The 14331-nt window shown below is 34.8% G+C and overlaps 1 protein-coding gene across 1 annotated transcript in view; it reads left to right on the plus strand.

Annotated features, from left to right (window-relative positions):
- The window catches only part of LOC118612938 (HLA class II histocompatibility antigen, DR beta 4 chain-like), a 44822-nt gene extending 36301 nt beyond the window's left edge, over positions 1 to 8521 (plus strand). The window contains 3 exon segments of the mRNA XM_036235197.1: positions 7010 to 7070; positions 7712 to 7871; positions 7873 to 8521. Coding sequence (XP_036091090.1) covers positions 7010 to 7070; positions 7712 to 7871; positions 7873 to 8128 — 477 coding nt within the window. The 3' untranslated portion in view covers positions 8129 to 8521.
- The last annotated feature ends 5810 nt before the right edge of the window (positions 8522 to 14331 follow it).

Raw genomic sequence — 14331 nt, forward strand, 5'->3', positions numbered from 1 at the left:
ATGCAAGGTGATCAGAGAACTAAGAATGTGTTCAAGAATAGTGGGTACATGCTCTTTACACAGACAGGTGAAAAATAACTGAAAGAAAGAATGCATACCATAAAAACTAATTACAGTAAAGATAGCATGGTCATATTTACACCAAACAAAATTGTTTTCCTAATAAGAAGTTATCCAGAAATAATAAAGAAAATTTTAATATTAAAGGGATAATTAATAAGAACATAATATTTCTACATATGTATGCACTTAATAATATGACTTTGAAATAAAAGTTGCAAAAGATGCAAAAGTTGACAGAAATAAAAGGATAAATATATAAATTTGCATCCATAATTAGAGATTTAAAAATGCTTCACCTGATAATTGGTAAAATAGATTACAAAATCTATGGCCTAACTACTTAAACTACAATAGTCTGTCAGATAATTAACACAGGAAAAGTATTGAACAGCTCTAATAATCAAATCAACCTAATTTACACTGTAGGGCACTATACTACATGCTGGCACATTTTTTTTTCCAGTGTACATGGAACATTAACCAAGATAAATGATATGGCGAAGCATAAATTCATTCTCAAGAAATTTAAGAGTATTAAAATTATATGAAATATGTTCTTGGAAAAAAATAATTTCAACAAAATTAGAAAGTGATACCAAAATAATTAGATAATTCCCCTGATACATGAAAAATTAATCGACACACTTCTAAATAAGTCATAGGTCAAAAAAATATTACAAAGGAAATTTGAAAATATTTTTAACTGAATGATAATAAAGTACAATATATAAAATGTATGAAATACAGCTAAAGTGGTGCTTGAAGGGAAATTAAACCCTTTAAATAGCTACGCTGTAACTGAAGAAAAGTTTAAAATCAAAGATCAGATTCTGGGAAAACATGGTGGAGTGAAGGACGTCCTCAGATCTCTCCTCTTGAAACAACAATAAGCTGAACATCTAAAAGTGAACAAAAAACATCCAAACTGCACACCAGCACGTGTGAACGTGGGATATGCGCATAAGAGCTACCACAGATCAGAATCCTGGGTGTCACAGATCAGAACCCCAGGTGGACTGGGACAAATAAAGAAGTTGACTCTTGCAGCCTCAGAGCTCCTTGCAGGAGGAGGGGAGGAGGTGAAGGCGCAGCGACTTCCCTGATCAGCCCTGCCTGGATGTGCCAGGACTTTTCTATGCAGCCAGAAACAGGGCTTGGTAATCAGGGCAAAAAGCAAAGAAGTGAGACAGGACCACGGAGAAACAACATTTGATTTCTATTGGCCCCGCTGGCAAAACTGAGGCTGAGCCACAGTTCCCAACTCCCAACCAGAAGGCCTCTCCCCTTATACCCTCTAAGACCGATCACTCTGGAGCCCCAGGGGAATCTGAGCCAACACTACCAAAACTGTTGCTAACACTGCTAGGGACTGAAACAGAGTAGCGAGTGTGATTAAAATCTACAAGAAAATAAAAGACATTAGGCTTTATATAAAGCAGGGATCCTGGAAACCAAAAGAAAAGTGCCTTCTTTGCAGCAGGCTAAAGAGAGACCTTTATATAATAAATCTTCTTTCTGGAAAAACAACAGAATACCCTTCCATTAATGCCCAGGCAGAAAAATAGTCCATTAAACACCATGAACAACCAAGGTAACAAGCCGTCTCAGAAAGAAAGAGAAAAATCTCTGGAAAATGAGCTTACAGACATAGAAATATGTGACTTAAGTGACAGAAAATTCAAGATAGTATTTCTGAAAAAACTCAGTGAGTTCCAAAATGTGTCATTATCAACAATTTCAGAAATTGCAAAAACAACAAGATGAGCAGAGCAAGGAGATTGAAACCCTCAAAAAGAACCAAATAGAACTTCTGGAGATGAAGACCACACTCCAAGAGATAAAAAATGAAATAGCAAGCTTGGGAAATAGAGTCAACCAAATGGAGGAAAGAATCAGCGATATCGAAGACAGAAATCTAGAAATAAATCAGAAGGAAGAAGAGAGAACGTGAAGAATGAAAAATAATGAAAGAGAAATACAAGAACTAGCTGATACTATCAAGAAAGGAAACATAAGAATAACAGCTATTATGAAAGGCAAGGAAAAGGAGCAGGGACTAGAAAGCATTTTCAGACAAATAGTGGATGAGAATTTCCCAAATCTAAGGAATAAGCTGGAGCTTGGAATTCAAGAAGTCAACAGAACACCCAATTATCTCAACCCAAAAAGGCCTTCACCAAGACACATTGTATTAAAGTTATCAAAAATCAATGAAAAGATAGAATTCTCAGGGCAGCCAGGGAGAAGAAAATGGTAACCTAAAAAGGAAAACCCATTAGATTATCACCGGACCTCTCAGCACAGACCTTACAAGCCAGAAAGGAATGGAATCAAATATTTAAACTATTAAGTGAAAGGAGCTACCAGCCTAAAATAATGTATCCATCTAAGCTCTCTTTTAGAGATGAAGGAGAAATTAAGACCTTTTCAGACATACAAAAATTGAGGGAATTCTCCACTATGAGGCCTGCACTACAAGAAATTCTGAAAGGGGTCAGCTCACCTAAAGCAAAATAACAACAAAAAAAATACATAATTATGAGGAAAGTGACTATCAGGCAAATAGAAGCAGAGAGGTGCAACCCTTACTAAGAACAGGGTATTATAGCTTAAATAATAAGAAGTGAATTTTTATAACGAGATAGTAATGAACGTTCAGTGTACATAGGGACAAATTGAGACAACAATAACTAAAAAGAAGAGGATTTAAAGATCCAGATTCGCAAAGGGGAAAAGAGGTAAGGCACACACAGAAGAAAATGGGTGACTGTATGTGTGTGTGTGTGTGTGTGTGTGTGTGTACACACACACACACACACACAGTCAACCATATATATATAACTATCTTTTTCATATTTGTAATAGTAACTACACACCATAGAGTCAGAACTGAAGTATATAACATAAAAAAAGAAGAATCAGAGGCAAAACCCAAAAAAGCCAACCAAAATAAAGAAAATAGAAACAAAGGACAAGGAAGCAATAGAAACACCAAGCTATCAGAAAGCAAAATTAAAGTGGCTATAAGAAGACATCATATTTCAATAATCACCCTAAATGTAAATGGACTGAATTCACCAATAAAAAGTCACAGAGTTGCAGAATGTATCAAAAACAAAACCCAACCACATTCTGCCTCCAGGAGACACATCTTAGCTCCATAGACAAATATAGACTCAAGTGAAAGGGTGGAAAATGATATTTCAAGCAAATGGCATTCAGAGAAAAGTGGGAGTAGCAGTACTAATATCAGATGAAATAGACTTCAAATCAAAAAGGTAAAGAAAGATACTGAGGGACACTTCATAATGATAACGGGAATCATGAATCAAGAAGACATAACACTTATTAATATCTATGCTCCCAATCAAGGAGATCTAAAATATGTAAAGCAATTACTAACAGAACTAAAGGGAGAAACAGACCAAAACATCATCGTAGTAGGGGACCTAAATACCCCACTGTTGGATATGGACAGATCATCCAACAGAAAATCAATAAGGAAATCACATCCTTAAATGACACATTAAACCAACTGGACATAATTGACATTTAAAGAACCTTTCACCCCCAAACTGCTGCTTATACACTTTCCTCCAGTGCATGTGGAACATTCTCAAGAATCGACCACATACTGGGACACAGAGATAGCCTCAACAAATATAAGAGGGTTAAAATCATCCCAACCATATTCTCTGATAATAATGCTTTGAAACTAGAGATCAACTGCAAAAAGAAATCAGAAAGAACCGCAAATACATGAAAATTAAACAACATGCTACTGAAGAATAATTGGGTCAGGGATGAAATTAAAAGAGAGATCAAGAGATACATAGAAATGAATGATAATGATAATACAAAATATCAAACCTGTTGGGACACAACAAAAGCAGTTATAAGAGGAAAGTTCATATCATTACAGGCCCACCTCCAAAAATAAGAACAAGCCCAAATAAACAACCTAACACTTAATCTTTAAAAACTAGACAAGGAAGAACAAATGCAGCCTAAAGTAAGCAGAAGGAAAGAAATCATCAAAATTAGAGTAGAAATAAGTGGAATTGAAAACAAAACAAACAAAAAAATAGTAATACCAATGGAACAAAGAGTTGTTTCTTTGAGAAGTTTGATAAAATTGACAACCCCCTGGCTAGACATCACTAAAGAAAAAAGAGAAAGAACACAAATTAACAAAATCAGGGATGAAAGAATGGAAATGATTATACACACCGCAAAAATACAGATCATACAAGAATACTATGAAAAAGCATATAACAACAATTTAATAACCTTGAAGAGATGGACCAATACTTAGAAAAATACAACCTTCTTGGACTCACTCAAGAACTGGAAAATCTAAATAGACCGATCAGCAGCATGGAAACTGCAACAATCATCAAAACCTATCAAAAAGTAAAAGTCCAGGACCAGATGGCTTCACCAGTGAATTCTACCAAACACTCAAAGATTTATTAACTATTCTCCTCAAACTCTTCGAAAAGATCCAAGAGGAGGGTATACTTCCCAATTCATTATATGAGGCCAATATTATTCTGATACCAAAACCTGATAAAGATAATACAAAAAAAGAAAACTACAAATCAATATCTCTCATGAACACAGATGCAAAAATTCTAAATGAGATACTAGCAAACTGAATACAGCAACATGTTAAAAAGATTATACACCGTAATCAAGTGGGCTTCATCCCTGGGGCACAGGGATGGTTCAACATACACAAATCGATTAATGTGAAACACCATATAAACAAATTAAAAAATAAGAATCATATGTTCATATCAATAGATGCAGAAATAGCCTTCGACAAGATAGATACAGCATCCATTTATGATCAAAGCACTTCACAAAATCAGTATAGAAGGAAAATACCTTAACATAATAAAGGCCATACATGACAAACCCTCAGTCAACATTATACTTAATGGTGAAAAACTAAAAACCTTTCCTCTAAGATCAAGAACAAGACAAGGCTGTCCACCATCACCATTGTTATTCAATATAACATTGGAGGTCCTAGTGAGTGCAATCAGGCAAGAGAAAGATAGAAAAGGTATCCAAATAGGAAACAAAGAAGTCAAACTGTCACTATTTGTGGATGACATGATTCTCTATATAGAAAACCCTAATGACTCCACAAGAACACTACTAGGAACAATAAGCAAATACAGTAAAGCCTCTGGATACAAAATCAACATTCAAAAATGAATAGCTTTCCTAAACTCTAATAATGAAGTGTCAGAAAAAGAAGTGGAAAAATAATTCCTTTTGCAATACAACAAAAAAAATAAAATATATAGGAATAAATGTAACAAGACATGTGAAGGACCTATATAATGAAAACTATAAGACCCTACTTAAAAAAATTGAAGAAGATACAAAGAAATGAAAAGATATTCTGTGTTCTTGGATCGGAAGAATCAACATAGTTAAAATGACCATATTACCTAAAGCCATTATATATATTTAATGCAATCCCCATCAAAATCTGATTAGGATTTTTTAAAGAAATAGAACAAAAATGCATCAGATGTGTATGGAAGCACAAAAGGCCTCAAATTGCCAAAGCCATCCTTAAAAAAGAACGAGACTATCACTCTGCCTGATTCAAATTACACTACAAAATAACAGTAATCAAAACAGCATGGTATTGGTAGAAAAATAGACACGCGGACCAGTGGAAAAGAATCGCGAGTTCGGAAGTAAACCCATATTTATATGGGCAAATAATTTTCAACAAAGAAGCCAAAAACATACAGTGGAGAAAGGAACGCCTCTTCAATAAATGGTGCTGGGAAAACTGGAAAGCCACCTGCAAAAGAATGAAATTAGACTGTTGTCTATCATAACATACCAAAATTAACTCAAAATGGATTAAGGACCTGAATATAAGACTGAAACAAACAAAAAAAATGCAAAGAAGAAAACATAGGAACAAAACACAAGACCTTAGACTTAAAAAGGATTTTATGAATTTGACCTCAAAAACAGGGGAAGTAAAAGCTAAAATAAATGAATGGGACTACATCGAACTAAAAAGCTTCTGCTTAGCAAAAGAAATCATCAACAAGGTAAAGAGATGACCATCCGAATGGGAAAATATATTTGCAAGCAATGCCTCCAATAAGAGCCTAGTATCCAAAATATACAAAGAACTCATATGACTCAGTAACAACAACAAAAAAACAAATGATCCAATTAAAAAAGAGCAGAGGACCTGAACTTCTCCCTAGAGGACATACGAATGCGCAACAAATATATGAAAAGATGGTCAACATCACTAGCTATTAGAGAAATGCAATCAAAACCACAATGTGATACCATCTCACACCTGTTAGAATAGCTATAGTCAACAGAACAAGTAATAACAAATGCTGGAGAGGATGCGGAGAAAAAGGAACCCTCATACATATTGTCTACTATCTCTAGGGTCCTGGTGTTTCTCTCAATGATTTTATGCGTTCTTTATGCAGTAAGGTTGTTAACACTTTGCTGATGTTTGATTCAGCATGTTCCCCAGTTGGTGGTTTATTCGGGAATTCAGTTCATTATTTTTCATAGGAATTTAAATATATTTAATTTAATGAAATATACTGCAAAATTGTTAGCTATGATTTACCACCAATCTTAAGTCCACCATTTTGCGGTATCTAAAACTTTTTTCCCATGTTTCTCCTTTTTTAAAAAATTGTATTTATTGACGCTGTTCATGTTGAGAATTGTCTCAGGCACTAAGTACAATTGTTAATGAGTCCCAGACCTTGCCCAAGCTCAAGTGTCAGCTTTAAAAGAGAGACAATAGTAACATGATAACAATTTCAATAATATATATGCTTATTTGCAAAGGAGAAGGATTGGATCAGCTGAGTATAAATACAAGAAATGAAAAAATGAATGACTGTTTTTTGCTCCTTTTCTTCTCCTCCAGGACTCATGCTTTCCTGGAACTCAGAGACAGAGAGTCACCTGTGCCTTTCTTGTTGCCCAAGGTAGAACCATTTCCGTGGTGCTCTAAGCTGTGAGTGTAGCATTCCCAGGATATCATACTCTGTATCTCATCTTCCCCAAGCCGTTAACCAATCTACCCTCACTACTTAAATCATATTTTCTCTCTAATTAAGGATAACAAATAGCTAACAAATGTTGAAGTCTTAATCTGAGTTATCTCTTAGGTTTCTCACAGAAACCTAAGAGATAAGTTATAGGTGAGAAAGCTGTGATACAAAGAAATGTAAAAACTCTCTCAGGATCAATCAGTAAGAGGATTTGAATGCAGGAAGCCCTGCTCCAGAATTCATGCTTTTAATAACACTACCTGCCTTGCAAAGATTTATAAACTATTTATAAATTTATAAAACATTTATAAAAACAATGAATGACTGTTTCATGTTATGAAAAAAAAAAAAAAGAACAAAAACTCCATAAACTTCCTCAAAATCTCTCAAATCTAACAGGCTTATGCTGTGAGGATTGCTTCCATGGCACTAACTTCTGTATAGCCACATGGCCAGCTCTGAGGGAGGTTTGTCCAAGACTCGATCTGGGACTAGAGAACAGAGGCAGAAAGGCAGCCCACCAGGGAGACTTACTCTGAGTTTCTCTCATATCCCCTCCACCTTTTCTCTCCTAGTTGAGCCAGCAGTGACTGTGTATCCTGCAAAGACCCAGCGCCTGCAGCACCACAACCTCCTGGTCTGCTCTGTGAACGGTTTCTATCCAGGCCAAATTGAAGTCGTATGGTTGCAGAATGGCCACCAAGAGGAGGCTGGGGTCATCTCCACAGGCCTGATTCTTCCAGACCCTGGTGATGCTGGAAATAGTTCCTCAGAGTGGAGAGATCTACACCTGTCAAGTGCAGCATCTAAATCAGACAAGCCCTATCTCAGTGGAATGGAGTAAGAAGCTTTCCGACTTCATAAATGCCTCACCCACCATGAGGGGATTTAGCTTACCCCCAAGTGTCAGGTTCTCTGCTCCCCACACAATATTTTCGTTTGCTATATGTTCTCCTCTCATTCAGCACAGGTCCTTGGGGGTAGCCCTGTGATCATTTCTATAAATACCTATAGCTCCTGGGAGACAATTATGGATGGCAGGCAGAAAAGAGATTGTCCCTATTTTGAGCCTTCCCGTGAGATTACAGGTCATGGTTCTCCCTTGGCCCTGGGATCAGTCAGTCCCCTATCTCAAGCTGAGCCGGTACTTCTGCACTGTTTCTCTGAGTTGTTCATTGTCATCTGAGAAGAGGCACATCCTCTACAATGTAGGGACCTTCCTGACATGAGCGACTCTAGTCTCTGCTCTGCCTTCTGTTAGCTCTGTTACCCTAGACAAGCTACTCAACCTTATTGAGTCCCAGCCTCCTCCTCCATCAGATGTTGAAGAAGTAGTCTTATTTCAGGGCTGTGATATTTAGTGGAGTTCAATGCCGTATGAAGTCACTTTTTGCACTTGGGCAATTTCTTAAAAAGTTAAAAACACATTTGTCGTATGACTCAGGGATTCCTCTCCTTGGAATCTACCAAAAAGAAATGAAAACATATGTCCTCACAAATATATGTATGTAAATGTTCATAGAAGCATTAGTCATAATAGCCAAAGACCTGAAATAATACAAATATCTATCAGTTAAGATAAACAAAATGTATTATATTCATATAATGAAATATTATTCAGCAATAAAAAGTAATAACTGAAAAACATTTAAAAAATGAGACATGCTACAATTGCAACAAAAAGAAAATACCTAGAAGTAAATTTAATAAAATAAACAAAGGACCTATATAATGAAAACAACAAGACCCTATTAAAAGAAATAGAAGCAGATACAAAGAAATGGAAAGAAATTTCATGTTCTTGGATTGGAAGAATCAACATAGTTAAAATAATGATATTACCTAAAACATTATACAGATTTAACGCAATCCCCATCAAAACCCCATTGGTATTTTTTAAACAAATGGAACAAAAACTCATCAGATTTGTATGGACACACAAAAGTCCCTGAATTGCCAAAGCCATCTCGAGAAAAAAGAACGAGGCTGGCAGCATCATTCTGCCCAAATCAAATTATACTACAAAGCAACAGAAATCAAAACAGCATGGTATTGGCAGAAAACCAGACACATGGACCAGTGGAACAGAATCTAGAGTCCAGAAGTAAATTCATATTAATATGGGCAAAAAAATGTTTGACAAAAAAAGCCAAAAACACACAGTGGAGAAAGGAAAGCCTCTTCAATAAATGGTGCTAGGAAAATTGGAAGGCCACCTGCAAAAGTAGACTGTTGTCTATCACTACACACCAATAGTAACTCAGAATGGATTAAAGACCTGAATATAAGATCGGATCAATAAAATGCATAGAAAAAAAACATAAGAACTAAACTCAAGGACTTTGAACTTAAAGAGGATTTTACGAATTTGACCTCAAAGGCAAGGGATGTAAAAGCAAAAATAAAAGAATGGGACTACATGGAACTCAAAAGCTTCTGCTCAGCAAAAGAAACCGTCAATAATGTAAAGAGACAACATCCGAATGGGAAAATATATTTGCAACCAACACCTCCGATAAGGGCCTAATATACAAAATATACAAAGATGTTTATGGCCATGCCACCCTGAACAAGCCCAATCCTGTCTGATCTCAGAAGCTAAGCAGAGTCAGGCCTGGTTAGTACTTGGATGGGAGACCACCTAGGGGTAAAAAAAAATAATAAAAAATAAGAAATTGTAAACTGGTTAACCTGTGAGGGCAACCAAGTGTTGCCTCACCTAAATACACACATACACACACACACACACACACACACACACACACACACACAACTCATACAACTCAATAACAATGAAAATAAACAAACGATCCAATCAAAAAATGGACAGAGGACCTGAACAGACACTTCTCCCTAGAGGACATACAAATGGCCAACAAATATTTGAAAAGATGCTCAACATCACTAGCTATTAGAGAAATGCAGATCAAAACCACAATGAGATATTATCTCACACCTGTTAGAATAGCTATAATCAACAGGACAAGTAATAACAAATGTTGGAGAGGATGCAGAGAAATAGGAACCCTCATACACTGCTGGTGGGACTGCAAATTGGTACAGCCACTATGGAAAACAGTATGGAGGTTCCTCAAAAAACTAAGAATTGATCTACCATATGATCCAGCAATCCCTCTACTGGGTATTTACCCCAAAGACTTGAAAACCCATATCTGAAAAGATATTTGTACACCAATGTTCACAGTAGCATTATTCATAGTGGCTAGGACATGGAAGCAACTGAAGTGCCCTACAATAGATAATTGGCTAAAGAACTGTGATACATATATACAATGGAATATTACTCAGCCATAAGAAGAGATGAAATACTGCCATTTGCAACAACATGGATGAACCTTGAGATAATAATACTAAGCGAAATAACTCAGAAAAAGTGGAAAATCACATGATTTCACTTACATGTGGGATATAAACTTAAAAACAACAAATGAACAAGACAAACAAACAGAGACTCACAGACATGGACAATGGACTAGTGGCTACCAGAGAGGAGGAGGGAGGCAGGAGGGGGAAAAATAAATAAAATGTTAATAAATAAATAAATAAATAAATAAATAAATAAATAAATGGAATGTTTTTGGGGAAAAAATAAGAAAAACAAGCTAAATCTAAAGAAAGTAGAAGGTAGAAGGATGGAAGGAATTAAAAAATGAATAGATGTCAATTAATAAGATGATTTTTTGATAAGATTGATAAAATTAACCTCCTAAGAACACTAATCAAGTAAAAAAGAAAAAAAAATTAGCAGTAAGACAAATAGAGACTATCGTTACATATCCTACAGACATTAAAAGAATAAAAAGAAGATTTTATGAAGACCTTATGCTAACTAATTCAATAACTATATTTATATATAATTTAGTTTTAAAATATTAGCAAATTATTAGGTAACACTTATCATTTTCATTTTACAGATAAGAATGTGGGGTTAAAATTTAATTCATAAAGGAAATTCTGATGCACATTACAACATATATGAACCTTGAGGACATTATTCTAAGTGAAATAAGGCAATCACAAACAGGCAAATATCATGTTATTCCAACTACATGAGGTACTTAGAGTAGTCAAAATCATAGAGACAGAAAAAATAATGGTGGTTTCCAGAAGCTGGAGAGAGCAAAGAAAGGGTAGCTTTGTTTAATAAATACAGAGTTTCAGTTTTACAATGTTTACAAGATGAAGTATAGAGATGGATGGTGGTCGATGCACAATGAAGTGAATATATTTAAAACCACTGAACTGCACACTTAAAAATGGTTAAGATGGTGATATTTTATGTTATGTGTATTTACTGTAATAAAACAAATATTCAATAAATAGGTATATACAACTATTTAACTAAATCTCTATAGAATTATGCCAACTGGGATAAAAACCAATCCCCAAAGATTAATACTGTATGATTCCACTTGCATAACATTCTTTAAACTACAGAATTTAAAAATGGAGAACGTATTTTTGTCGTCAGGGGACAGCTATTGGAAAAAAGGGGTGGTAGAATTGTTTAGTATCTTAACTGTGACAATTGGGACTTAAACTTTCACATGTGATAAAGTTGTATGGAATGTAACACATACAACATATGAGTACAAATAAACCTAGGAAACTCTGAAAAAGATCAGTGATTTGTATCAATATCAATATCCTGGTTGTGGTATTATATTATAGTTTTATGAAATGTTATCATTGGGGGAAAGTAGTTAAAGTTTACACACAATATGTTTATTATTTCTTACAAATGTATGTAAATCTATAATTTTCTTAATAAATACTTAAAGTATCTTAAAATACTTAAAATACTTTAAAAATACACTTAAAATGAATTATGAAGGAAAGAATAAAAAAATAAAATGTTGTCTATAAATCATTCAAAGTCATGATTTGCTTAATATAAAAGAGAGTATTTTAATGGTAGCCTTTCTTATTATAAAGTCCATGCACTATCTATAGTCCCCTTTAGCCTCTGCTGTTATAATAATAAAGCTTTAATGGTTGGTAAGTTTTGTGACTATAAAGAGGTCATGAAACTAATAAAACTTAAATTTTAAAGCACTTATAAAAATACAGACTTTTACTGTATCATATATGTCAACACAATAACTTGAGTACTGTTACAGAATGTCTCAGAAAACCCTCATTGATGAAAATAATAATGCTCATTAAATATAATATTCAACTTAATTACAACATTCTAAATTAAATAAAAAATTTTTTAAATATGCTTCTAAATATTTGGGAATACTAGCAAATTGTTGGAAATTTTTACATTGTTTAACAATGCATCTTCTTCCACTAAATTACCAAAATAAACACTTTTCTGCCTTATCAGACAAAAGGAAATTTTATGTTGGTGTCATACTCATTTCTTTTATTTGAGTCAGTTTACTCATTTTGTATTGCTAAAAAATACAGCAGCAACTAAGAAGTAGTTAAATGTGTAATGGATGGATAAAACGGAGAGGCAGGTAGAGAGTACCAATTCTTCCCTCTGACTTCCCCCAACATGTGGACATTCACAACAGAGAGACAGAGAGGAAGAGAGGGAGAGAGGGAAGAGGGAAGGAGAGAGAGAAGGAGAGAGGGAAGGAGGGGGATAGAGAGAGAGGAGAAGGAGGAGGAGCAGGAGGAGGAGGAAAGCGAGAGATCCATTCTCTTTTATCTGGTAGCCACCATTGTATTTCCTGTCTCTGTGATTTTGACTACTCTAAGAACCTCATATAGGTGGAATAACAGTATTTGGCTGTTTGTGACTGCCTTATTTCACTTAGAATAATGTCCTCAAGGTTCGTACATATTGTAATGTGTATCAGAATTTCTTTTATGAACTTAATTTTAATACTACATTCTTATCTGTAAAATGAAAATGATGTCTTATCTAATAATTTGCTAATATTCTAAAACTAAATTATATATGTAATTATTGAATTAATTAGCATAAGGTTTTTCATAATATCTTTTTTTAATTCTTTTAATGTCATCCCATTGATCTCTTAAACTGGGCTCTTGCTGTTTGATGGTGTTCTAATCCTATATATTTAAAACTCCAGCCTACTTACTGTATTAAAATGAATTTTTTAAAGGTAATTATAGGTGAAATTTAATGTCACTAAAAGCAGAGTGTTCCATCTGCTGCTAGAATCTGAACAGATTTCTGCAAGATATAATGTAGGTTAAAATGATATGAGGAAAAATCTGTTTTGTTGTACAGAAAGTTGGAGGCTCCATGGTAAATAGAGTAGATTCTGAATGGAACCAGAAAACACCTCCAAGTTCATAGAAGCACATATCAGAGGGAATAGTAAAGCATAAGATCATCAGTAGTTTAAATTTCTATACCAATAATTCTAGGGCTAACTCTACACAAATGTGAAACTCTATGTAGGACCTCATAGTCTATAATTAACTGAGACAATGCTCTTGGATGTGTATTATGTTCACAAACTTCAGTTTAAGATACACAACACCGAACACAGACCACATAAAGCACATAAAGCAGAGAATATCAGCATAAAGGAAAGAGCACGCTGTTATAGATAACTCTACATAATGTTACACCTCTACATGATGTTACAAATTTTTAAGCATTTAAAAAAATACAGGTGTTTAAAATTATGATGCTTTTGAGAATGAGCGAAAAACTTGCTTAATTAGAAGCACAAAAGTAGAAAGAAAAAAAACTGATATGTTAATCCTACTAATGCAGATCTTTTTGAGAAGAGAACTAATCCAGAATGTAGAAACTAATCCAGAATGTAGAAAGTAAGCTCTCTAAAATCAGAATTTTTGTCTATTGTGTTTCTCCTGGATGCAGATCACCTAAAACCTCATAGATGTGAGGGATGAGGAGTGGGGTATGGTAAGGCAGGCACAATATATACTTCTCAGAGGCAATAACAATTAACACTAATGCAAGGAATGCTGTACTGTGACTACCCATGAGGTTATCCAGCAACCCCCAACCCTACACCTCTCCTCACATACATGTTCTGTTAGAGTAAACAGATTTCTGTTTCTCTCCTCTCCCTCTGTCTATGGATAAAAGTTCCCTCTGCTTCGTTATGAATCTGAGCCCTCAGATAATTCAAAACAAGGGAATTTTCCAGGCTCCTTCCAGATCTCTTTATAAAAATGCTTCAACTGGCAACTGATGTGTCAGTTCAGGGAATTCCTC

The sequence above is a fragment of the Rousettus aegyptiacus genome, unplaced genomic scaffold (assembly GCF_014176215.1).
Source record: "Rousettus aegyptiacus isolate mRouAeg1 unplaced genomic scaffold, mRouAeg1.p scaffold_m13_p_1, whole genome shotgun sequence".
Taxonomy (NCBI): domain Eukaryota; kingdom Metazoa; phylum Chordata; class Mammalia; order Chiroptera; family Pteropodidae; genus Rousettus; species Rousettus aegyptiacus.